At 43.0% G+C, this 23,790-nt stretch overlaps 7 protein-coding genes across 8 annotated transcripts; 5 read left to right on the plus strand and 2 right to left on the minus strand.

Annotated features, from left to right (window-relative positions):
- Positions 1-30: 30 nt before the first annotated feature.
- LOC117140567 (MAM domain-containing glycosylphosphatidylinositol anchor protein 2) lies at positions 31-5,705 on the minus strand. Its single transcript, XM_033303564.1, has 8 exons — positions 5,503-5,705; positions 3,735-3,801; positions 3,292-3,618; positions 2,961-3,230; positions 2,795-2,892; positions 2,419-2,721; positions 2,188-2,358; positions 31-2,126 (listed from the first exon to the last, which is right to left on the minus strand). The coding sequence occupies exons 1-8, from the start codon at positions 5,503-5,505 to the stop codon at positions 1,962-1,964; spliced, it is 1,404 nt and encodes a 467-aa protein (XP_033159455.1). The 5' UTR covers positions 5,506-5,705; the 3' UTR covers positions 31-1,961.
- A 578-nt stretch (positions 5,706-6,283) lies between these two features.
- LOC117139152 (GDP-Man:Man(3)GlcNAc(2)-PP-Dol alpha-1,2-mannosyltransferase) lies at positions 6,284-8,317 on the plus strand. The gene is made up of 5 exons (XM_033301310.1): positions 6,284-6,386; positions 6,440-6,632; positions 6,934-7,392; positions 7,453-8,126; positions 8,184-8,317. Exons 1-5 carry the CDS (start codon positions 6,373-6,375, stop codon positions 8,263-8,265), a joined length of 1,422 nt encoding a protein of 473 aa, XP_033157201.1. The 5' UTR covers positions 6,284-6,372; the 3' UTR covers positions 8,266-8,317.
- A 176-nt stretch (positions 8,318-8,493) lies between these two features.
- Positions 8,494-14,431, minus strand: LOC117139150 (mediator of RNA polymerase II transcription subunit 1). 2 transcript variants are annotated; one of them, XM_033301308.1, is made up of 4 exons: positions 14,242-14,431; positions 12,900-14,180; positions 10,925-12,831; positions 8,494-9,932 (listed from the first exon to the last, which is right to left on the minus strand). In XM_033301308.1, exons 1-4 carry the CDS (start codon positions 14,273-14,275, stop codon positions 8,718-8,720), a joined length of 4,437 nt encoding a protein of 1,478 aa, XP_033157199.1. In that variant the 5' UTR covers positions 14,276-14,431; the 3' UTR covers positions 8,494-8,717. The 2 variants fall into 2 exon arrangements, with proteins under 2 accessions (XP_033157199.1, XP_033157200.1); XM_033301309.1 differs by having other exon boundaries at positions 9,618-9,927.
- Positions 14,432-15,222: 791 nt separating this feature from the next.
- Positions 15,223-16,149, plus strand: LOC117141208 (ORM1-like protein). The gene is made up of 3 exons (XM_033304562.1): positions 15,223-15,478; positions 15,535-15,686; positions 15,927-16,149. Exons 1-3 carry the CDS (start codon positions 15,302-15,304, stop codon positions 16,060-16,062), a joined length of 465 nt encoding a protein of 154 aa, XP_033160453.1. The 5' UTR covers positions 15,223-15,301; the 3' UTR covers positions 16,063-16,149.
- Positions 16,150-16,651: 502 nt separating this feature from the next.
- On the plus strand, positions 16,652-18,490 carry LOC117141207 (aldose 1-epimerase). The gene is made up of 2 exons (XM_033304561.1): positions 16,652-17,070; positions 17,662-18,490. The coding sequence occupies exons 1-2, from the start codon at positions 16,744-16,746 to the stop codon at positions 18,445-18,447; spliced, it is 1,113 nt and encodes a 370-aa protein (XP_033160452.1). The 5' UTR covers positions 16,652-16,743; the 3' UTR covers positions 18,448-18,490.
- Positions 18,491-18,879: 389 nt separating this feature from the next.
- On the plus strand, positions 18,880-20,277 carry LOC117141709 (aldose 1-epimerase). The gene has a single exon (XM_033305323.1). It carries the CDS (start codon positions 19,012-19,014, stop codon positions 20,113-20,115), a length of 1,104 nt encoding a protein of 367 aa, XP_033161214.1. The 5' UTR covers positions 18,880-19,011; the 3' UTR covers positions 20,116-20,277.
- A 309-nt stretch (positions 20,278-20,586) lies between these two features.
- LOC117139297 (copper transport protein ATOX1) lies at positions 20,587-22,250 on the plus strand. Its single transcript, XM_033301529.1, has 3 exons — positions 20,587-20,780; positions 20,872-20,947; positions 21,704-22,250. The coding sequence occupies exons 1-3, from the start codon at positions 20,775-20,777 to the stop codon at positions 21,835-21,837; spliced, it is 216 nt and encodes a 71-aa protein (XP_033157420.1). The 5' UTR covers positions 20,587-20,774; the 3' UTR covers positions 21,838-22,250.
- The last annotated feature ends 1,540 nt before the right edge of the window (positions 22,251-23,790 follow it).

Genomic DNA, 23,790 nt, shown 5'->3' on the forward strand with positions numbered 1-23,790 from the left:
AAGAACCAGTATCCACAAAAATACGTTATCTACTAGTAAAATGATTTATTCGTGCTTTTTAAGTTTGTTATTTATAATGCCATTCATTATTAGTAGGTAGATCTTACACGCTTAATTTAAAGTAAATCTTGTTTATCGAAATTATAACACTAATGAGATATTCTCTATTTCTTATGATTAAGAACACTTATAGTTAAAATAAAAGATACTTTATGTTTATCATTATGTCCATAATACGTTCCAAATTTTAGGGATATTGCGCACATACTTGTACCTATAAACTTACAAAATAATTATTAATATTACTACTTTCATTATATCCCGTTTTAAAAGATTAATTTTTGTATCATACAGTTGTTTTATTTTTTTTTTATTAAGTCTATTAATATGTTAATGTTTGATTATGTATCTAAGGATTTCTCTAATAATATGGAGTTTTAGTGTTCGTTTGAGATGTATTAGTGTAAAATAATAGAAGAAACGTGCTACATGTTCTATAGACTTAGAAATCATTTAACTAAACAGTTTAATTCAGAAAAAGTTAAACCCAATACCAAAACAAAATTATTGGTCGTATTAAACAGCAATGATACATTTTAAAAATGAATTAAAAACAACATTTTTTGTTATACAATATTGCACGTGCTTTATACATAAATATATTTGCTGTTTGTAAATTAAATTATAATCAACATAAACAATCCCACTACACAGACTAATATAAGTAACTGAGGAAGTTTCTCTTCCAGACCGATGGTTCTTATTACTTAATTATTTAAAGTTCTATATTTAATTTTTAAGTTCCTTTTATTCTACAATCGTTGAACGATATTGCAATATGTATTTATGTATTTTATGATTACAGGAGGGTATATACTGTATTCTTTAAAGTTTCCATATGAAGTTGCTAAGCTTTTTCAGCTCTGAATTTTAATGGTGATCTATAATGTTGTGAATGTTCTTTTGGTTTTGCATATATCCACTACCCACAATGAGAGAAAAATAGCGGTTCCATTGAACTTAGGGGTTCCATTTACAATAAAATAAATACTTTTTCCTTTCAGGTGAACTGGTTTTTGTGCCACGATGAAGGAATTGCCAAGTCGGAGGAGAATTATAAACGTTAGCCAGTAATCTAGCCAACTCACAATTTAAAGTAAAATGAAAGTGTTACCAACATGGGGGATATCGGGATATGCATCGTATAAACGTGGTATATGTTTTAATCTGCTTTGAGATATTAAATCCGCCAATCAGAATATGTTTGAAACTACGAGTACTTGTGCTTATGTACATATGTATATCTTTGTTTTTTTGGTTTTCGTATCTACTACTCGATTTAATTCGCCGATCGTATTTGGATAAGTGTATTCTAATCAATGACCTACTCTTGCATCTATTATTTCTTATCAATATCAGCTGCTCGTTCAGGCTGACTTATTATATCTTTTTGAGAGTAATTATGATATAATATGGTACTCAGTTCATGGATCGGGCAAACGGCTGAGATTAACAATTTTCCCAGATTCATTTCCTTCATTAAAACACTTCTAAGGCTAACGTTATTTGGATTTGGATGAGATTCCAAAATAATTGTAAATGGTAAAACACACTTGTTTCATAACTTCTAAAATATTCTTAAATGATTCTGGTACATAATGCAAACCGAATAAATTGAATGATGATTTGTTGTTTTGGTAAATATTCACTTGAACACTTTTGAAAACGCCTCTTTTGATAATATTTATGAAAAAAATAATAAAAAGTTAAGATACGTTTCTTATCTTAAACCATTGCGGAAGTACATTCATTAATTTTATATTGAGAGAAGTATTCTATTGAGATTTTAATACATTTAATACGATTTCTTAATGTACATACATGTAAATTTAATTATTTGCTAAAGTTTTAGTAAGGCACCATTTAAATTATATTTGCAAATAAACCCTACTTGTTGTTCCTTAAACACTAATGATGGGATAGAGTACTAACAAAAATGCAGACAAAATTATTCCGTAGACAGTTGGAGATATTCTAATATTGCTTGAAATGCCCATTTTGTATTCCATGTCGATATCGAGGAGTAGATCGTGATTTCGCGTGTAGAACTGGTGGATATCGCTTATCTAGAGAAAGTTTACAAGGATGTTTAAAGGACACACCTAAACCAAAGAACCAGTTACGCACCTCGTTCCATCCATATTTGTTTTTAGCCTGGACAATCGCTTCATAGACAGCGTTGTGTTCCAAGTTTTTGACGAGATACGACATTAGAAAGTGGGAGCCATCCGTTCTGATTGGCGTTGGCTTGATATGATACTCGTGCCATTTGCCAGGGTGCTGGTAGGTTTCATTCATCTAGAATGATAATAGAGTGATTCTTAACAGCTATAAGTATTATGTAATTACTTAACGTACCAACAAACGGCGATACAACAGCTTAATCTCATCAAGCGGCGGTATGGACTCAATTGTCCACGTCAAGTTGTAGTGATCGAGGAATCCACTCAACGCGGGCGATATGAAGTCGGCAGGACCAGGTCGTCCAGAAACTTCAATATACTTCTTTGTTCTCCCCAAAGCATTATCCGCCACACAGCTATAATTGCCGAAATCCGTTGGCTGAAAGTTCCGGATAATGAGGCTGTACCTATCATCTCGTGGATACATAGATCTTCGATCGGTAGCATCTAGTAGAAATGAGTTCTGGTACCACAGCATCTTAGAAGAAAACATTTTTTAAATTTTACAATTAATATAAGTCTAAACAGTATAATTGCATATTTGTACTTACTTCTGAGTTTACATCTCCATGAACTATGCAAACGAGCTCCACATCGTATCCCTCAGATGCGTGGACCCAAGATTTCTCTACCGTTATTTCGGGGGGAGCTATAGGAATTATGTTATTATTAAAAATTAAAATCGTTTATGATTTAGCTGTAGAGTATGCTGCTTACAGAGTATTGTCAGCTGAATGTCCATGGATACACGATCTTTGACCCCATTGTCGGCTGAGCATTGATATGTGCCTGCGTGGTGCCTGTCCACGTTTTCCAATATGAGTGTAGAGCTATCCGACAGGTGTGTTGGCCCGGAAAACACATCCTTCTTGAACCAAAATATGGTGGGCACCGGGTTACCAGACGCCTTGCACTCCAGGGTGACGGTGCTTCCCTTCCGGGCAGTCACTTGGCCGTTATGAGGCAGAGCCCTCAGGGTAGGCGGAACTATGGGGGTACATCCAGCATGGGCAAACACTCTCAAGGTATAGAATGAAATATAACTTACCCAAGATTTCCACCGTGTGTACTTGGTCCCGGTTCTCCTGATCTCCCAACTGGCATATATAATCTCCAGCGTCTTGAGTCTTTACTCCATTGATCTGCAAGTTATAGTCGCCCACTATCTTAAAGCGCTGATCCCTTGTTATTTTCAAATGTCCGGCTGTGAGCACGGATGAGCCCTTCCGCCACAAGAGCACAAAGGAGCCGAGGTTCTGTACTTTGCAGGGCAACTCGATGGTCTCCCCCACGATGACCTTGTACAAGTGACCTCTGGACAAGAACTTTGGCGCCGTTGTGGGAGGGTCATTCTCTGGCAATATGAAGGAGCCGTCTGAAAAGAGGTTCGCATTGGTGTCATATTTGAAATTGTGTTCTTTAAAATTATCTTATCTGGGGAGCCTTGCATAAGAGTGTTTTAAATATTTATTTCACCTTAACAATACTTACCGATCAAGGAAAGTGAGAAAGAAAATAGGTAGAGTACAAGTGTCCAGTATTTCCTTGTATAAGTAATCTGTAATGAATATACAAGCAAAATATATTAGGGCTGCCAATTTTATGAAAAACTTCTGGTAAGAACTACAAAAATGTACTCATATAAAATGTCATACCTTTTTATGTTACTATTCTCTTAGTAATTATGTTTTAATGTGAAATTAAACTAAAAAAATGTTTAGCTTAGGAATCTCTATATATAATAATAACAAAAATAATTCCAATATATAAAGCTCATTTTAAAGTTGATTTGATCACGTTTTCTAACGGTATAATAAAAATTGTTGCACGTTTCGATTTATAGTTATTTATTTAATAAATTATAATTATAAATTATAAATTTTTATAAATTACTAAATTATAAATTATAAATAATTATAATAAAATTGTTCAGAGATTTAAAAGCTCTCTTTTCAATTGAGATTGCACTACAAATGCTATCGATCCTTTTAATTCTAGTGGAGGCCGCTAATGTGTGATCGATATACACATGAGATAAAAAACAATGCCTGAACTGTGGTGGTAACACAGATGAGTTTTACAAATATATTGTAACCTAAAGAACTTTTTTTTATATAAATATTATTTCGTATTCTTTATGGCCTGAGTACTTTTGATCAAATCCAACAAATATACCCTACCCACACTTTATATATATTTTTTTTATGTTAATCTTAATCGTAATCGAATGCATTTTGGATCTAATTTTAATATAACCTTTGAAATCATAATACGAACAAAATAAATATGTATATATTTTAATAAATCATTGAATCTGTATAGTGGGCGTGGCCATGGCTTGTTCTTACAGCCCCCGAGATCTCGACCACAATACGGAAAGTTAGATGGCTATTTCGTTCCGGCTAGTGATTCCGTTCAATAATAAGCCTAATAAGCTAGTTTGGGTAAAAAGTCATATGAGAGAATGTTTCATATTGAATCAAATATCTAAGATTCAGTCCTCTACATATTTTAAAATAAGTAAAATTGATATTAGCCGAGAAAACCAAACAACGAAATCAGTTTTTGCCCCAAAAATTCCAAAATCCGGTTATTGGATTCTATAAGTACTTGGTATGCTGACTACTCGCTTTTAATCGTTTCACGTACTTAAAAAAATTAAAAATTTAAATTCAACAACTTAATTGTTGAATTTTTGTTGAAGCAAATTTAAAATTGATTTTTTATGGAAGACAATAAAGCTTTTTAAGGTAATCTGGTTAACTCGCCCCAATTTTCGTTAATTGTGAATCTCAGGGAACTGCTTAAAACTCATCTCTGTGTACAATCTACACTATATATTTGAAATAATTCGTATCTATGTACGTACATATGATACAAGGTACATCTGTTATTATAGGCGCACATACACATAAACGAACTAAAGGAATTAGAAACTAATATATATAATATACTTAGTATACTTTGTATAATATATGTATTAGCTAGTCTGTATTCTGCATTATTATTTTTTCAGACTAGTCCCGAATACATAAGTGTGTCTATATAGATAGGCGGTATATATACACCCACATACATAATATATGTATCTTATTTCAAGCATTAAACAATCGTATCTTATAGATTGCAGCATTTCTAGTGGTTGATCAACCAATATATTATACATATCTAAATACTTTTCGATGCAAGAAAAACTTTCTTTCTTTTTATTCCACACTTTTTATCATTTCTAATTTGCAGCACCCATTTTCATCCTTACCATTTTAATATGTATTTATGGCTTGCACTTATTTCGCTTTTTCTCTGATAAATTAAGACGTTTTTGGCTTTGAGTTGCCCTTCGAAATACTGCCGATTCACTTGCACAGATCACTTAATTGTTTATCAGATTAATATCATTTTTTCAGGTTTCTTATAAAATAGTCTCGAATTTAAGACTGGCGAGTATAATTGTATTTATCCTTAAAAGTTCCATTAATTGAGCGCATGCTCAGTGCAACATTATTTTCTGTCAAAAGCTTTCCCGAGCTTTAAACGCAGAGCCGTGTCCACAAGGAAAACTCCGTCTGTGCGCATTTACTGATTCTAAAAGCCACCACTCCTAATTTGCTCTAAAAATTTAAAAGTTGCTTTAAAACTTAAAAGTATGAAAATGAGACTGACTCTAAAATTTACTAGCAGCTTTAGAAAATATGAAAGAAGTAGAAATAATAATGAAAATGTTTAATTAAAATGATGCGAATTTTCGAATACTCGGATTTCGAAACAACTTCCTAGTTATTTTACACGAATTAAGTGCTTATTCGTTTAAGCTAGCCTGATTTGTAAAGTACCAATTCTCTTATTGTGTTACTAATAAATCATTGATAGTACTTACATTAAATTTTGTGTATGGTATATTTATTTTTCAATATTGTTTAAGTCAATAACATTATATCATGTACTGTAAAACCTAATAAATTTAAATTCGATATTCTTATCGATAAATATTACTTTTAAAATACTTTCCCAAATCGCAGATATCGGCTTTCATTGATACCGTGATACCGCACGGCCATCCCTAATTCGAGATAATGCAGTATTGTCAATTTACGTGTAATAATAATGCATCGTTGAAGAACAGCCGATAATGTTTCTGTTTCTGTAAGAATAGTAACCCTTTTCCCGCCAGATATACTGACTCATGTTATCCGCAGTCTCTGGTTGTTGATATCGATTGCGTTGGTGGCAGTACTCTCGTTCCTTTTCCTGAGACAATGGTTGCTTAGCCGTAAGAATAAATTGCACACATCGTCGGAAAATGGCATCAACGTGGGCATTTTCCACCCGTATTGCAACGCAGGTGGCGGCGGTGAACGTGTTTTGTGGTGCGCCGTGAGAGCACTACAGGTAATATTGGGAAAACAGCAAAACCTTCATGAATTCATACGTGTCTTGTTGTTGATCGATCACCAGCTGATATAATAGTTATCATTAGAATGAGTATAAGTACATACTGGCTAGAAGAATTAACATATAATGCATGGGAGTAGTTCCTCAGCAGGATGCTTTCTTTTCATTCTGTTCGACTTTGGATATCCTGTAAATTACATCTGAATACTATAGCTAGAGAGCTCATTAATTTGATTAATTCGTATTGTATTTTCTGATCACTATACTAATCGTTTAGATTTGATATTCTAATTAAAAGGAAAAGTACCAGAACGCCAAGGTGGTAATCTACACAGGCGACATAGACGCCTCTCCCAATTCCATACTGCAAAAGGCGAAGAATGTCTTCAACATTGCCGTCGATAGTGACAATGTGAAGTTCGTCTTCCTGAAGCAACGCCACTGGATCGAGGCCAAGAACTATCCGCATTTCACTCTGCTGGGCCAGAGCATTGGATCGATGGTCCTGGGTCTGGAGGCGCTTTGCAGGTTTCCGCCCGACATCTATATCGACACCATGGGTTACGCCTTTACGTATCCTCTGTTCCGCTACTTGGCCCAGTCCAAGGTGGGCTGCTATGCGCACTATCCGGTTATTAGCACCGATATGTTGAAGAGGGTTCAGCAGCGACAGTTGTCTCACAACAACAAGAAGTACGTGGCGAGGAACCCCTTTCTCACCTGGACTAAGCTTGCCTACTACCGTGTCTTCTCAAGAGTGAGTGTTAAAATTCAAATGAGTCAATGCACAGCTGTATACCAAGTTACCCCATTTCAGATGTACAAGTGGGTTGGCTGTTGTGCTGAGACTATTATGGTAAACTCTTCCTGGACCGAGAATCATATTCTGCAACTGTGGGATGTGCCCTTCAAAACCCACCGGGTTTACCCTCCGTGCGAGGTTAGCCACCTAAAGAGCCTTCAGCATACGGAAAAGGGCGACGAATTCATCATTCTGTCTGTCGGACAGTTCCGCCCAGAGAAAGACCATCCCCTCCAGCTGCAGGCCATATATGAGCTCCGAACTCTCTTGGCCCAAGACGAGGCCCTTTGGAACCAAATTAAGTTGGTTATTGTGGGCTCCTGCCGAAATGAAGATGACTACGAGCGATTGAAAAACATGCAGGACTTGACAAAGCATCTGTCGCTCGAGAACAATGTGCAATTTAGTGTGAATGTCCCTTACGAAGACCTGCTGAAGTTGTATCAAACCGCCCACATTGGCATCCACACTATGTGGAACGAACATTTCGGCATCGGAATCGTCGAGTCCATGGCTGCTGGCCTTATAATGGTGGCCCACAGGTCGGGGGGTCCATTACTTGACATTGTCGAAACCTCCGCGGGAAGTCAGAACGGATTCCTGGCTACAGACGCCGTTGAATACGCAGAAAACATATTAAATATTATTGTTAACAACTCAGAAATGAACGGTATTCGAAGCGCAGCCAGGTAACTAGATAAACATTTATAGTTTGCACACTTTAATATATTTTGGTTCGCTTTTAGGGCCTCCGTGGAACGGTTTTCTGAGCAAGAGTTTGAAAAAAACTTTCTTCGAGCTGTTTCAACACTATTTACCAACACTTAAAAAATAATAGAATAGTCCGCCAGCAACCAAATAAATATGCAAAGCCCAACAATTTCCAACTGAATACATTTATTATACTCTACAACATATTTAGAGCGATGTTATCGTACATATCGCATCGCTTTCCTTAAGATTTACCTAATGAATTTTTAAAACATAAGGTAATTTCGGTTTGATCGCCTTCACAGAATCGGGAATAATCTCTGAGATTTTGTACCAAATTCGCCATCGTGTTGTAAAATTTTATTTATTTCCTTTGGAGTTTTAAATCATTTTTCTGCCGATAATGTTAAGAAATTGCCTAATATGATCCTTAATTCCTATGCATCATAAAACAAAATCATGTAACTAATGGCTTTAAACAAACTCATCTTAACTTAATCACTATGCTAGCTTTAAGAGAAAATCGCATAGAGCAACAGGAATATCTCATGACGGCTGTCTTCCTTCTGTCATTCGCCAGCCAGGCTAGCCAAAAGCTCCTCATCTATCCCATCCGCCGATGGCGTACCCGCCGTGCTGCTTAGGTTGAGCAGTCCTTCATTGCCAGAAGGCGGAGGAGGCACCGGCGGCTTCGCTTCCGGTTCCGTCAGTCCAGTAGAGCTGGCAGCAGGTCCTAATATAGAAGCTGATGTTCCAGCTGAAGCCGGTTCTGAACTGCCACTTGGCGTGCTGCGTCCACTGTTTGTGTTGCCTCCGCTTCCTCTCTGCGATAACTTTGGGATCTGGAATTTGTTGTGCAGCCCCTTGATGAAGCCTTCCATGCTTGCGGCCATTGTCGGAGAAGCATATTGGAGGATGGTCATCATATCTGTGTGGTGATCGAATCGCGGCGGTGGTTGCGACATTGAGCCGCTAAGGGCTGGCGATACCGACCCCGAAGATCCACTGCCTCCTGCCGAAGTGGAGCCTAACTTGCGCTGCCCGCTGCCTCCTGCACTGCTGCCGCTGGCCAGGGCTCCCATACTGGGACGCCGCCTGGGGGCATTGTGCTCTTGGAAGGAGTTAGTGCTGTTGCTTTTGGTCAGCGGAATTCCGCCACCTGCTCCCGACCCGCTGAGCTTGCTGCTGAGATTGCCCGATGAGTTTGCCTTCTGGAAGAAATGCTTGCTAGATGAAGCCGTAGCGGACGATACCGCTGCGGTGGCCTTCTTGGAAGCGGGTCCGCTGTTAACGCCGGGCTTGAGTCCGGTATGCTGCTTCTTCGTGGATCCGGTGGACCCAGCGAAGCTCGTAGCGCCGATGCTGCTGCTTTTTGCTTTCGCTTGGAGGCCAGAGGAGGAACTAGAGCCGGAGCCGGTGCCGGAGCTCTTGCTGCTTCCCGTCTTGTTGATGGTCAGCTTGAGGCCCTCTTGGCTGCTGGGCTTCACCATGTATTCCGTGGAGGCTCCGGCCGGATTGCTGCTCCCGGCGGAGTCGTTGCTGCCCCCGCTGGTGGTTAAGCAGCTACTAGTTGGCGCTGCTCCCGGCTGTTGCTGCTGCTGCAGAATTGTTGCTGTTGCCAGTATTGCTGCTGCCGCTGCTCCCGCTGTTTCCTGCCCCTGACCCACTACCGCCGAGACTGGAGACACCAATGACGCTGCCGAGCCCGCTGCTCCCGCTGCCACTGTTGTTGTTGGTGCCGGAATTGTTGGCGCTAAAGCTGCCGTCGACGTCATCAAACTAACCTGACAAAGTAAGCATGTGGTTGTGTGTGTGTTAGGGACCAAAGAAACCAAAAATAAACCAGAAAAGAAATTATAACAATCAAAAGGGGAACATCACGTGTAGCAAAAGAAAATATTGTGGGATTTCACAACCATGAGTCGTGTAGGACGGGAATACAGACAGGAAGAAAGAAGAATGGACCCCGTTAATAATTAGCTTAAAAGTTGAGTCGGATACAAAATATATTTCTTAGGACAAAATGTATGAGGCAAGCGCTTGTGCAGCTACTTTCAATGTGTACAGTATACGCACATTAAGGACTAATTTTAAACGTAGTAAATATTTAAGTAAGATCAAATTATTATCAAATTATAATACTCGTAGAGTCAAGATGCAATACTAATATACAGATAATCTACAGATGTTCTTAACAAAGCTTAAAATTCATATGCATATACATTTTTATAAATCCACCAATAATATTGGCACTATAGACTTGGCGAACCAGCTTTTAGTACGCCATGGTTTTCTACAAGCCACATGCACGCCGAGCAACAATACAAATCAAACAGATTAACTAAATACATACGTTCTCAATGCAGAAAAAGAGGTTTAAGCTTATGTTTTGGGGATACTGAGTGTTGGATAAGCCCCATTACCATACGAGTTTTGGAAAATAAAACGGATGCAGCAGTATATATGACAAATAATAGAATCATATGTATTTACAAAAATTAGAAAAGGCAAAACGAAACACTAACAAAAATAATAATCATAGTACTAAATGTAATCATTTTCAACTACAGCAGAGGTAGACGAATTACAAATCGTTTTATAGCTAAGGTAAATACAGCATTTGCATTAGTTTAAAGATAGGTTCGCTCTGAGTTTGATTCTGCATTGGTTAGGAGAGGTGGCAGAGAGTCAACTACGTGTTAGGCTTCCAGTGGGAGATGCTGGGGGTGGGTTGGTGTGGTGTGGAGTGGAGCACTTATAATGAAAACGGACTTACCGCACCTCCCGCCATGCCCTTGCGCAGGGCACTCATCTCCAGTCCGGAGGCCCCCGCTCCTGCGCCAGCTCCAGCTCCCACCACCACTGCGGCTGCACCAGACACTCCCGCTCCCGACGGGGCCGCATAGCTACCAAGTCCTCCGCCCGCCGCCAGATGCGAAAGACTGGCGACTGATTTCATCTGCTGTTGTGAGGATTTCAGGGCAGCTACTGCAGCAGCCACACTAGCCGGTGAAATACCTCCGCCAGATGAGACACCTGCAGTTGCCGAGGATGTTGTGGAACTGGAACCGGATGCCGAAGAGGTTTTCTCCTTCTTTAAACTCTGGCTGCTGCTGATAGATCCGCTCGCGCTCGCTAATGGAGGGATTGGAGGCGGTGGCGGCGGTGCTCCAACGCTGGCAAATGACCTGACCAGGCCAGTAGCTCCGCCGGATCCCGAGGAGGCAGATGGTCCCGAAGATGTGCTCCCCACAGCTGACGAGGACTTATCGCCCTTGGGACTTAAGATGGTGGCGGCTGTAGCTGCACTCTTGAGCGTTGACATGCTCGGCTTTCCGGATGAGCCGTGTTTGGGTGAGTGTGTGCCAAACGGCGACTTCGGGCTGTTGGAGGCGGTGTTATGCTTGGGACTGCTATACACGGGCGAGTGCTTGGGGCTGGGACGGGCGGTCGGCACTCCGGCCATTAGACCCTGCCCAGCGCCACCAGCTTTGGGTGACGACGAGGGAGAGGAGAACTTGCGAACCACTCCACCAGTTGCGGAAGCATCTCCGCCACCTGCAGGCGAGTTTTGCCTAGAATAGATCTTCTCCGGCGGTCCCATTGGCGAATCGTCGCGCTTTTTCTTGCGCTTCTTTTCCTTCTGCGTATCTGAAGAGCCGCTGCTGGCTGAAGATGACATGGAGCTGCCAGAACCACTACCACCCGACGTAGACGAACTACTTGTGCTACTCTCGTGGGGACGCTTTGCGGCCACACCTACTCCAGCTGAAGCAGAGGTGCTTTTTTTCGTTGAGTCCTTACTGGGATCCTTGCCCGTTATAGGGGTAATAGTTATAGTCGTGGGAGTGGCACTGGATGAGGCTTGAACACCTCCTCCGGCGACAGCCGCTTGGGCATTCAATGGAATAATTTCAATTCCACCCGTTCGCTGTACCTCAACGCCGGACACTCCCCCAGCTGACCCAGACTTTCCATCTCCTGGGATGGGGGTGATGCTGACGCAATGCTTCAAATTTGGAGTCTTGTCCTTCCAGATATTTTTGTACTTGTCAGCAATGTCATGGTCACTCGTCTTGGCGGAGCCGGATGAACCGGAGCTACCGCTGACTGTGGGGCCACTGGTCGAACTACCAGACTGTGGATCGGTTTCGCGCTTGAGATTGATCAGACCCGCTATGGCCGCTGCTGCCGAAGTAGAAGCGGCAAAAGCATCCGCTAGAGATCGCGACTTAGCATCCATTTTAAGGTTGTTAATGTTGGTGAAGCCACCTCCGGGAAGGCTTCCATCTGTTGGCGTCGCCGTATCCATTGCAAACTGGCTAAAGTTATTGCCTACTCCCGAGACTGGTCCACCACCACTCAAGCCTCCACCTCCGATTGCTCCAGAACCAGCCCCAGGACCAATCGCGCCGTGCAGTTTGAATTCGTGCTCCTCATCCCAACACTTGAGCAACTTGTAGATGACCATCGGAATGGATACCACTTTGCGAACAGTTCGGGTCAACTTCTGGGACAGCAGCTCGTATTCATTGGTCAGACAGTAAACGCTACACGTGGGCTGACCGTCCTCAAGCAGAAAATCCACAGTGGCCAGCGACTCTTCGTACGGGTGCTGCAGCTCAACCGTGATTTGGTTAAATGAAACAGCGGTTACCTCCAGTATCACAGTGCTGTCCATATCTAGGACGAATGAGCATAGGAAAAATATTATTATCATAGGAATGGGGGAAGGGATGTACCGAACTCACCATTATACTGCTTCTGCTGCTCACGAACACAGCTTGCGAGCAGAGTGTAGAAGAGAGCTTGTTTCTTGAGGAACGCCACGATTCGCGGAACCTGGGCGGGTTCAGTGAAGGGCAGCGATGATACCAGGGTTCCCTGCAGTTTGCGGTTGTCGGTAAAGAAATAGCAGTGCGTCTCTTTAGGTAAATTCACATACAGACCGCGCTGTGTGTTCTTAATGGCCTGCTTCGACGCAGTTTGTACAATGAGATTAAGCACTGTGGTGGGAGGACTAGGGGGCGTGGCAACGGAGTCTAACCCGGGCAGACCGAGAGCCTTTAGTGATTCCAGGCAAACAGGCATGGGTTTGTTCAGCCGCAGTACATACGTGGCCGGCATCAGCAGCGAGTTGTTCTGGTTGAGTTGGGCATAGGTGGGAACCTCCAAGCCAGTTTGGGAATCGCGGACCAAGGTCACCGTTGGCAAAGTCTGCAGTTTGTTGGCTGATGAGCCTTCCAGATTGATGGTGGCACTCAGTCCGTAGCTGCTTCGCATTACCTGGTCGATGGTGAAATCGCCGCTGGCCAGTTTTGGATCCCCTTCGGGAAGGTGGAGCGGCGGGCAGAAATAAGTAAGCTTCATGGGATGGCCACCGCGACGGGGCAGCACCAGACCCACCGATGAACTCGTCATGAGGGAGTAGCTGTCTCCGGAGTGACTTTGCAGGTGCAGTTGGTAGAGGCTCTGGATGTCCGTCTCCATGGCCTGAAGCGCCACAAACGCCTTTTTTTTCACCTTGGGCTCGGCATTCAGCTGGTAAATTGAGGACAGACCTTCGAGTTGCACCGTAAAGTCTGCAAAGTCGCCGGACTTGAGGCAGGCCACTAGCTCGCTGGACTGTTGCTCGATCTTGCACTCGTGGTGCACCTTGACGTCCGACAGACTGCCGGCGGCGTCCAGCAGGATCTCTACGTAGAACATGTCCGTGGATATGAAGAGCAGCTGCTGGTCCTCCATAAACTTAAGGCCAAGCTGGCGCGAGAGGCTCTCCAAACGCTCCACAAGGCCGTGGCGTGACGTGACCTTGATGTAGTGCTGCAACTTATCCAGCGCCGACTGCAGCGTGGCCTTGCACAGTGGGTCCAGAGGGTAGTGCTTCTCGATAAAGTACATACGCACCGACTTCTTGATCTCCTCGTAGCTCTTTGGCTTGTTCCGGTACTTGGCCCGCAACTTCTCCATCATGGTTTCCTGCTGGATCTGCTTGTTCTTTTCCTCGATGCTGGGAATGTGGCTGCCAAAGCCTGTGCGGATTTGTGTCAGTGGGGCTTCGGACAACTTAGGGAGGCATATATTGGTACTCACCAGTCCCCGAGGACTTTGCATTGGATCCGCTCATATCTATGCGTTCTTGAGTAAACTTTATTCACTTAATGATGCTGTGGCATTTTCGACAAAGAAGTGCGGTAATTGAAAAAGTTCTCGATCTAAATAGCTCAGAATCTTTTTTCTACGCCTTCATCATGCCAAAAAATTTTCAACGCCAAAAACAACAAAATGGCTGATCCTTCACAGTGGCTGGTCACCCTATAATAAAATACTGGAATATAATACGGAACTATCATATTTCCACTAGGTCACAAGTTCTATTTGATATTCGATTTATAGTGATTCAAAGTTTGTAACAAGATATATTTTTAGTATGAGCAGAATATAGGGGTAAAAATAATGAAGGAATTAACATTTATTTGTTATTTATTTCATACATCCTTTTGGTACTTTTACTTTATATTTTTCATGAAGTAATTGTGCCTCATTTCTTACGCGATTTTTCTCTTAAGCTTTACTTTTAAGTTAAGAACAGATAAGCTCAAATATTTTCTAATTAAAAAATAAATTACAGAAATTATCAACTGATGGCTTAATATTTATATTAATTTTTCAATGATTTCTGAAATTTTTTTTTGGCATGAAGGTAAATTTTTGTTCTCTGTTCCAAGAAACCGAAAATGATTTTTTAAGTGTACTCGAAAATAAAGTTTCTTCAGATTTGAATGAAACTAAACTGGTGCCACTATAAACTAACAGTTATTTTTAAACTTTTCTTAAGGTCCATCAATATCAATAAATAAAAATAAAAAAAACTTTAAGGATTAATCAAATAAGTAAACAAATACAGCTTAGGATTAGGTTAAATTTGTAAGTACAATATTGATATATTTAATAAAAAACTACAAAAGCTTGAATTCAAATTTTATGAAACATTTTTAGTTTTTCAAATTTCTGTTTTCTCTTAAATAATTTGGTATATTATTGTCATAATAATATACATGCATGCATATATGCATGCCTGGTCACACTATGCGTAAATGATAAATATTTGTTATTAAAGTGTTTCGGAACCAAAGGTTAACAATTCTTCCCCATGACGTCCATTGCGGGAGGCCACGGCGAGGCGAATCCAAACAGCTCCTGGCTAAGTGCCAGGGGATTCTGGCTAGCATACCTCCTGGGCCTGCTGTCGGTGCACCTGCTCTTCTTATCAGTGCCCTTCGTCAGCATTCCGTGGGCCTGGACGGCCACCAATCTGCTTCACAATGCAGTGAGTGGTCATGGCGCCGATGAGAAGTCAGTCTTTATCCCAATCCCTCTTCCCAGGCCCACCTGTACTTCCTGCACGTCATCAAGGGCGCTCCCTGGCTGAGCACGGAGAACGATCCCAGCCGGCGTTGGACGCACTGGGAACAGATCGATGACGGTGTACAGATGACCACAACCCGCAAATTCCTCACCGCTGTTCCCATTGTTCTGTAAGTGAATACGTTCTGTAAGTCAGCGAAAAGATAAAGTCACTAAGTATGTCATCCGGCAAATTTAGAGGGAAATATATTTAAAAAAAATAATTAAACACTTAATGAAGATTTAAATTCTGAACTTATTTTAATGTCGGTAAATACTTCTTATGTACTGCAGTTAATTGAATTACTTTATATATAATGAATATATTGCTTAACATAGATATTCACATGAAATACTTGACTTTTTTATAGGTTCCTACTTACCTGTCTGTACACCCGAAACAACACGGAACACTTTATTGCAAACTTTATATCCCTGGTGGTCGTCACGCTTCCCAAGCTGCCGCAGTTCCACGGCGTGCGGCTGTTCAACATAAACAAGTACTAGCCCCTGTGACAACGGACTGCATTTATTTTGTTTAATGAAAATGTACATACAAACTTATAAAACTGGTACAGCCTCTTGCTCACAACTGTAAATATTGCTAAATAAAATATTTATCAAATTAAATAATTCTAAAAATCCCTTTTCGATTACCTTAGCTTATAACCCATTATGTCAGACGGAAATCTCCGTAGTGACGAAAAGCACAATGAGTGTGATGCGTAAGGAGGCTACTATATAGAGCCGAAAAAATGGAAAATATGAAAGAAAACCCTGTTAACTGATTTTGTTACATATTCTTAAATATAATCATACAACAAAAATGGGTACCTCGTTGTCGAGACGCCTGAACAAAGAGCTCTTTTTGTTTTATGAGCTCTCGCGAAAGTCGCGCCCCTGAGGAACTATTCTAAATTCTAGTCAAGTGGCGATTACAGGGCGACTTTATCTCTCATTATTGTGGGCGGTAAAATGCGGGGGATGGGCAATCGACTTCTGACAAGCTGATTGCCCGGTTTGACTTTGAGGGAGAAGCTCGCGACCCGAACGACTTTGGCTATTCATAATCACAATCAGAGGCGAACTCGCAGTAAACAGAGGTGTGCCGGATCGGAGTATGCCTGATACCCAGGCAGTTGCTGTCAGCCGTTTCAAGGGGAAGGAACGACACCGAGACGCGCCGAGATGTCAATTACCCTAGAGGAGGAGATCTTCGGCTTGGCCGTGAACCCGTTCACCAAGTCGCCGGAAATGGTGCGCCGATACACGCTCAAGAACTCCAAGGGCATGACCGTGTCGGTGATCCAACTGGGGGCCATCATCCAGAGCGTCTGCTTGCCGGACGCCTACAAGAAGGTGGATGATGTGTGCCTCGGCTTCGACGACATCGCCAGCTACTTGGCCAACAAGGGAGCCTATATAGGAGGGACCCTCGGACGAGTGGCCAACCGAGTGGCCAATGGCGAGTATACGTTTAACGACACGAAAGTCTCGGTGACAAAAAATATTCAGGTAAATATTTCCCAAGTGACCAAGTGATTTTTGAATACTGTTTGAGATGAGCCTTTTTGACACTTGTTTAGGCAAAGTTCAATACTTAGGCTTAGAAGTTTTTCGATTGGTATACCCGATACTTATTCCGACCCTATACAGTGGATTTGCAATTAAGGTCACTTGCCAAGTCGATCTGGCTTATTAGTTGAGATTAAGCACGCAGATTATAGTGATGACTCCAAATACATACATACAAGTTTGTTTCAGACCGTTCATTTGTTTTGACAATTTCCATCACTCAGGAAAATCGAGAACGAAAAAACCAGGATCGGTTATGCTCAACGTACTCGGTGGCATCAATCGTATGAGATTTGATTTGATTTCGACACGAAAACGATTTGAATGTTGATATTTTTCGACGCAAGCAGTATCGGGTATGAGAATTGTTCGATCTCGATCTTTAGATTTGAGATAAAAATTCATAAATCGAAATCCTTGAGAAGATGTTTTCTTTGAGTGATTGATATCTCTAGGGAATTTATACAAATTTATAGTATTTCTAGTTTAAGCAAATCAAGAATATGAAATATAAGAATCGATCAATTTCAGGACAAATTCCAGCTGCACGGTGGCTTCATTGGATTCGATAGCGTCATATGGGAGGTGGTACAGAAGTCGGCCGAAGGAGTGATATTCCGGCACGTATCGCCCCACGGCCACGAGGGCTATCCGGGCAAGCTGACGTGCCTCATCACCTACCAGCTGGACAACGAGAATCGTTTGTGGGTCAGGTACGAGGCCACCACAGATCGCTCCACCATGGTCAACCTGTCGAGCCACGCCTACTTCAATCTGGCGGGACACGGATCCGGAGCGAAGGGTCTTTCCGAGCACACGGTGGAGATTGCGTCCGATCAGATCGTGGACACGGACGAGCTGCAGATTCCTACGGGGAAGCTAGTCGACGTCAATGACACCGTCTTTGATCTCAGGCTGCCGGTTCTGATGCGCGACCGACTCATGCAGTTCGAGAATCGTCAGATCAAGGGCTATGACAACTGCTTCGTGGTCAACGGAGGACGTGTGCAAAAAAGTGTAGCCAAGGTGGCTAAGATCGTGCATCCGCCATCTTGCCGGGTACTGGAGGTTTGGACCGACCAGCCCGGCATGCAGTTCTACACCGCGAACAATCTGACCTCGATAGTGGGCAAAAATTGCACTAAGTATGAGAAGCACGGCTCCTTCTGCGTGGAGACGGAGAAGTTCCCCGATGCCATGAACCACCCGGAGTTCCCTTCGATCAGCCTCGAGCCGAACGAGAAGTATCGGCACGATGTCCTCTACTGGTTTAAGGTCGAGGAGTCCTGGAAGTGCTGTTGCAACAACGATCCATAAGCGTCGTCGTGATCTCTCGTTAATAAAGTCCAACCCCCAAGTACTTGATGTTTTGTTTAGCTACTCTTATTTAAAATAAGTCGGAAATCATTATATTAAAACAGCAGAATAAACGGGATAGTTGGGCGGGGCGCCCATGGTCATCATACATACATATATGGTCCACGCAATAATAGGCATATGTGCAACGCAAGACTCCTTTCCTGAGGATCAAGTGTTAACTTTGTGGCCAGAAGAGGGGGCGCGGCTTCCAAGATCTGGAATCCCTAAGGGCCCGTGTTTATGGTTATATCAAATCGTTCATTGATCCTTAACTCTTCTGCGACTCGGTTAGTCTTCTTACTAACAAACGAAACTACGAACAAATTTCAGTTTGACTAACAGGCTTTACTACGATTAAAAAAATGTAACGCTTAACGTTTCGAAACTCCCATCCCAGTGGGCTTTGATCTGAACATAAAGCGTTCGAGCCCTTTGAAATTCTCAAGCCCGTCGCCACAGTAAGGCAATACAAAATTTTAGTAATCCTCCTTTAGGTATTTGGCAAAAATCAGGAGATCCAGGATGGTGCGAGTGATCGAAGACATGTTCGGCATCGCCGTCAACCCGATGACGCAGAAGACCGACCGTGTCCGGCGCTTCACTCTTGTCACAGAGCGCGGCATGTCGGTGTCGATCCTGACGATGGGTGCCATCATCCAGTCCTTGAAGGTGCCCGACTTCAACGGCAAGCTGGAGGACGTGTGCCTGGGCTACGACGACGTGGCAGGGTACTACCGTAACCAGCAATACTTCTTTGGAGCCACCATTGGCCGGATGGCCAATCGTACAGCACACGGGCGCTTCAAGCTCTGCGGCAAGGAGGTCAGTGTGAGTCGAAACTTGCGGGATAGGCATCACCAGAACGGCGGGTTCGTGGGCTTCGACAGCGTCATCTGGGACGTGGTGGGGGTGCACAAGGACGGTGTCACCCTGCAGCACATCTCGCCAGACGGGCACGAGGGCTATCCGGGCGAGCTGACCACCAACATCAACTTCTCACTCAACGAGACGGGCTGCTTCGGGATGCGTATCGAGGCGCGGACGAAGGCCACAACGGCGGTGAACATCTCGAACCACAGCTTCTTCAATTTGGCCGGACACGGCGCGGGTCGGGACTCGCTCTATCAACACATGCTGATGATCAAGGCCCAGAAGATAGTGGACGTAGACCAGGAGCTCCTGCCCACCGGGAAGCTTATGCGCGTGCGCACCACCCCGTACGACTTCTCCAGCCTGGTCAGTCTGGGCAAGCGGCTGAATCAGGTGTCCACCTGCCCGCTGGGCGGTTTTGACAACCATTTCTGCGTGGACATTCCTCCCAACCGGGTGCAATTGGTCGCCCGCGTGGTTCACCCATGCAGTGGACGGTTCATGGAGGTGCACACCAACCAGCCGGGCCTCCAGTTCAGCACGGCGAACCATCTGCCGAGCGAGGACAGCTCGGACATCCCCATCTCGGGCAAGGATGGGTCCAACTATGTCCGCCAGGGAGCCTTCACTCTGCAGACGCAGAAGTACCCGGACGCCATGAACCACTGTGACTTTCCCTCAGTCGTTCTCAATCCCGGCCAGCTTTACGATCACCAGGTGGTCTACCGTTTTGGCTCCTGTCCCAAGCGAGTGTAGCTACTTAGTTGATGCTCCCAAAATTAGGCAGCTTAAATTCAATTGGCAGTGCAATCATTAGAGTTAGTGCTGGCTAAAGTGCATTTTTACTATCTTTCATTTCTTGACAATAAATTTGCTAGTTGGAAAGGAGGGCGAACGTTTAAAAACAATGCAATTCGCTTCTTAATTATAATTCTAGAGCAATTCGGGCTCGTACCTGATGCTGGTGCTCACCTACCTCCCTGCAGTTTAGGCTCTCTGTGTAACCCCCTATCCAGTTCCTACGTAATGTACGGAATAAAATTGTTTATTTGGCAAACCGACTGGTAGCAATGACCTTGCATTTGAATAAAGGCGCCAACTGGGCAGCACTGGCAGCGCCATTTGGTTTGGGTCTCAGCTAGATCCGTTATCAAAGTGCTGCACCACATTGCTATAAACTTTTGCTTTATTTAGGCGTAGTATGGATGTGATATATTTAAAGGGCAGATCCACTCGGTCACTCTGAACAGCCAAATATATAAAAACCAAGGAAATTCGCTGCAAAAACGAAGGGAGTTTCTTAGTGCCACGTTTGGAACTGAGAGTAACAGAGGAAAGCCGCCAAGCTGTTCAACCTACCGCAAGTCTACAAACATACGACGGACTCCAGAAGTCACAGCAGCAGCAGCAGCAGGATGACAGTGGGTTTCGCTGGCTGAGTCCAGTCCAAAATCGATTGGAAGAGCGTTTAAAATTTCCATTCTGTACCAACCCATTTCCCGCTCTCCCCAGGTGCACGAATTCAAGGTGGAGATGACCTGCGGCGGATGTGCCAGTGCCGTGGAGCGAGTCCTGGGAAAACTGGGCGGTACGTAGCACTAGTGCCAGGTACTAAGCTAGTTAGTGTCTTATCGGTCGGAACGTACGTGTACATATGTATGAACCTGTGTGTGCAAATGTGGTGAAAGGGGGTGAACTCATTTAATGCCACTGATTCCCGACACATGATACATATATAAAAGCACCAACTTGTTACATTTTCAATCAGAACATCCTGGATAATGGGATAGTGTGTTCGGTATCTAATTAACAAAGCTCCTCTTAATCCCTCGAAATCAACTAACTTTAACTAAAATTTTGCCTACTCTACTCACCAATTATAAATAATATATTATTTCCTTAACAACTGGCAGATTGGAATATATTTGCTTTAAGTCCAGATATTACTCTTAAAAAGCCAAATTATTCATCACTTTTGATACCAATATATACTTTAAGTTCTGTTTGAAGTGTTTGCAAAGTCGGCTAATGTGCTTAAAATGTAATAGTTGTAGTTCATAAAGGAAAACATGTTTCCCCTTTCTTTTTAACCAAGCTCTAATTAATTAGCGCTTGTTATTAGTACCTAAAAAACTTGATTAAACTTAACAAAAAGTTCACTAAATTAGTTTGGAGATCACAGAACAAGCCTTAAACATAATAAATCACATAATGATAAGGGGCTTAACCACAATTTGCATTGTTCGTTCAAGTGGTGGGAACAACTTAGCCTACCCCTTATCAGTAGCGGTTTGCCTTACTTTCGGCGCTCGTCGACTAAGCCATGTGTTTTGCCATTCCGCAGATAAGGTCGAGAAAGTCAACATTAACCTGGAGGATCGGACGGTGAGCGTAACGTCGAACCTGTCGTCCGACGAGCTAATGGAGCAGCTGCGCAAGACCGGAAAGAGCACCACCTACGTCGGCGTGAAGAAATGAGATGAGTTCCTCAGCAAGTTTCAGAAGTACGGCAGGCTGAAACTTGAGGTCTAGGGTGTGGACCCCAGAGGATTGAGGGATCTTCCACGTTGCCGCGCCGAAAGCATTCGATTTGGGTCGCTGTTCAGTGATATTCATGGGATACATACAAATTTTACTCTTAACCAAATCAAATATAGGAATCATATACAAATTTTACACTAGTATTTGCTCTTGCCCAAATTGTATGTAGCTCGTAGTTAACCAATTGAGGTGTTATTATATTATGCATTACTTATGCCTAGATGAAGAATTTTAAATTCAAATTTAACTAATCAAATCGTACAGCCAACTTTTTGCCTAAGTATGCAGGTGCCGTATTTAGGGGTACTCAAGTAAATCCAACGTAGTTGCCAATAAATGATATACGCCAATTGCCCTCTTATGACTAATCGTAATATTACAAATTTTACCATTTTAAAAATCAAATATATACAAATACGTTTTAACCTTAAAAGCTGGCAACCTTGTCGTTTTTGGGAATGTGTTGTCCACTTTTACAATTTTCAGATCGACTTTGGAGCATCATGTAGTAATGTATTTTCCCGTTAGGGAAATGGGTTTAATTTCCAAAAATGTGGCATGGAAATTGTCTTATTGTCGTTCCTAATCCGAAAATCAGATGCGGGCTTGTGGTGTTCGGCGTTCCAGCGAATCGGCGACAAACAGCCGGTTATTGCCTTATAACGATCGAAGGGGCAGCATGAACTTGTCATAAATCTCGGCTCGCGGGAACCCACACTTATCAAATTGAATATTTTTATATTCGGTTTTCCATGTTCTGCGTGTGTCTTTCTTTCCGTGATTTTTTGTGGGCCATGTTCGAGGCGTAACGAAATTATCAATCAAATGCCACCTCGGCATTCAAAGAACGTAGCAGCACACAAAGAGCCCAGGCGACTGCACTAATTGAGCTCGGAGCTGGACGTTCGAAGCCTCATCTCGGCTACCTGGGACTGCGGCTCAGTTGCGTTTTGAGTTGCGAGCAGAGCCTCCGTTGATTTATTCCCCGACAACAAAGAGCCCAGCGAGGGACGCTTCGCTGTCACAACACCAGTCACCTCCACATCTCATCCCATCCCATTCCATGCGGAGACACGTCCTTGCCTCTGACCGATTATAATCCCTCAAGTGTGGCCCGCTCGCTGATCAGTTCCAGATAGTAAGCCGAAAATGTTCTTACGCAGCCCCTGATGGCAGCACATTATCTTTCCGAATACCGTTCAAATGGGCATGGTAAAGCAAACAGTTAGGATCCCATTGTCTTCGACTGATGGGAATCTTTGGGTAATTAAGATAGTGTTTGGAATTGAAATTTGTTAGCTGCGGATGTGGAAAGACAATATTTGAGTTGAGTTTTGAGAAGGTAGCATTGGCGGGCAACCATTGAAACTGGATGCAGGTTCCTATTAAATGCTTATTGCAAAGCCCCTTTTTAATAATAATATACCAATAGAGTACGTAATAGTGGCCTTCGTCTTTGACTTTTCTTGGAAATTGCCCTTAAACTCAGATCTCGGATATGACTACTAACTTACCACTCTATCGCAAAGCTCCAGAAGAAGTCAGAATTTGGGCACGCCCCACTCATCGCGCCTTTTGGCGGACCAGTCCTCCCGTGTTTTTGTTTTCATTCTTTCGCGATTTTTTGTTGATGTTTTTCTTGCACACTCTGGGCATTGTAGACATTCCGAAAATCGTTGGCGAAATTCTTTGGCGCATGCTTGGCAGCAAAGTTGCCAGTTGCAACCAGTTGGCCGCTCGTTTTTCGCCTGGTCAAGTGGCTGGGACGTCGGCTGGAGCTGCGTTGGGGCATTGGCAGGACAGGACACAACTCCTCCTGTCCCAGCCTCCCTATCCTCATCCTCAACCTCATCCTCAACCGCATCCGACGGTCTGACGGACTGGTTTGCC

This window comes from Drosophila mauritiana, chromosome 3L (assembly GCF_004382145.1).
Source record: "Drosophila mauritiana strain mau12 chromosome 3L, ASM438214v1, whole genome shotgun sequence".
Classification (NCBI taxonomy): domain Eukaryota; kingdom Metazoa; phylum Arthropoda; class Insecta; order Diptera; family Drosophilidae; genus Drosophila; species Drosophila mauritiana.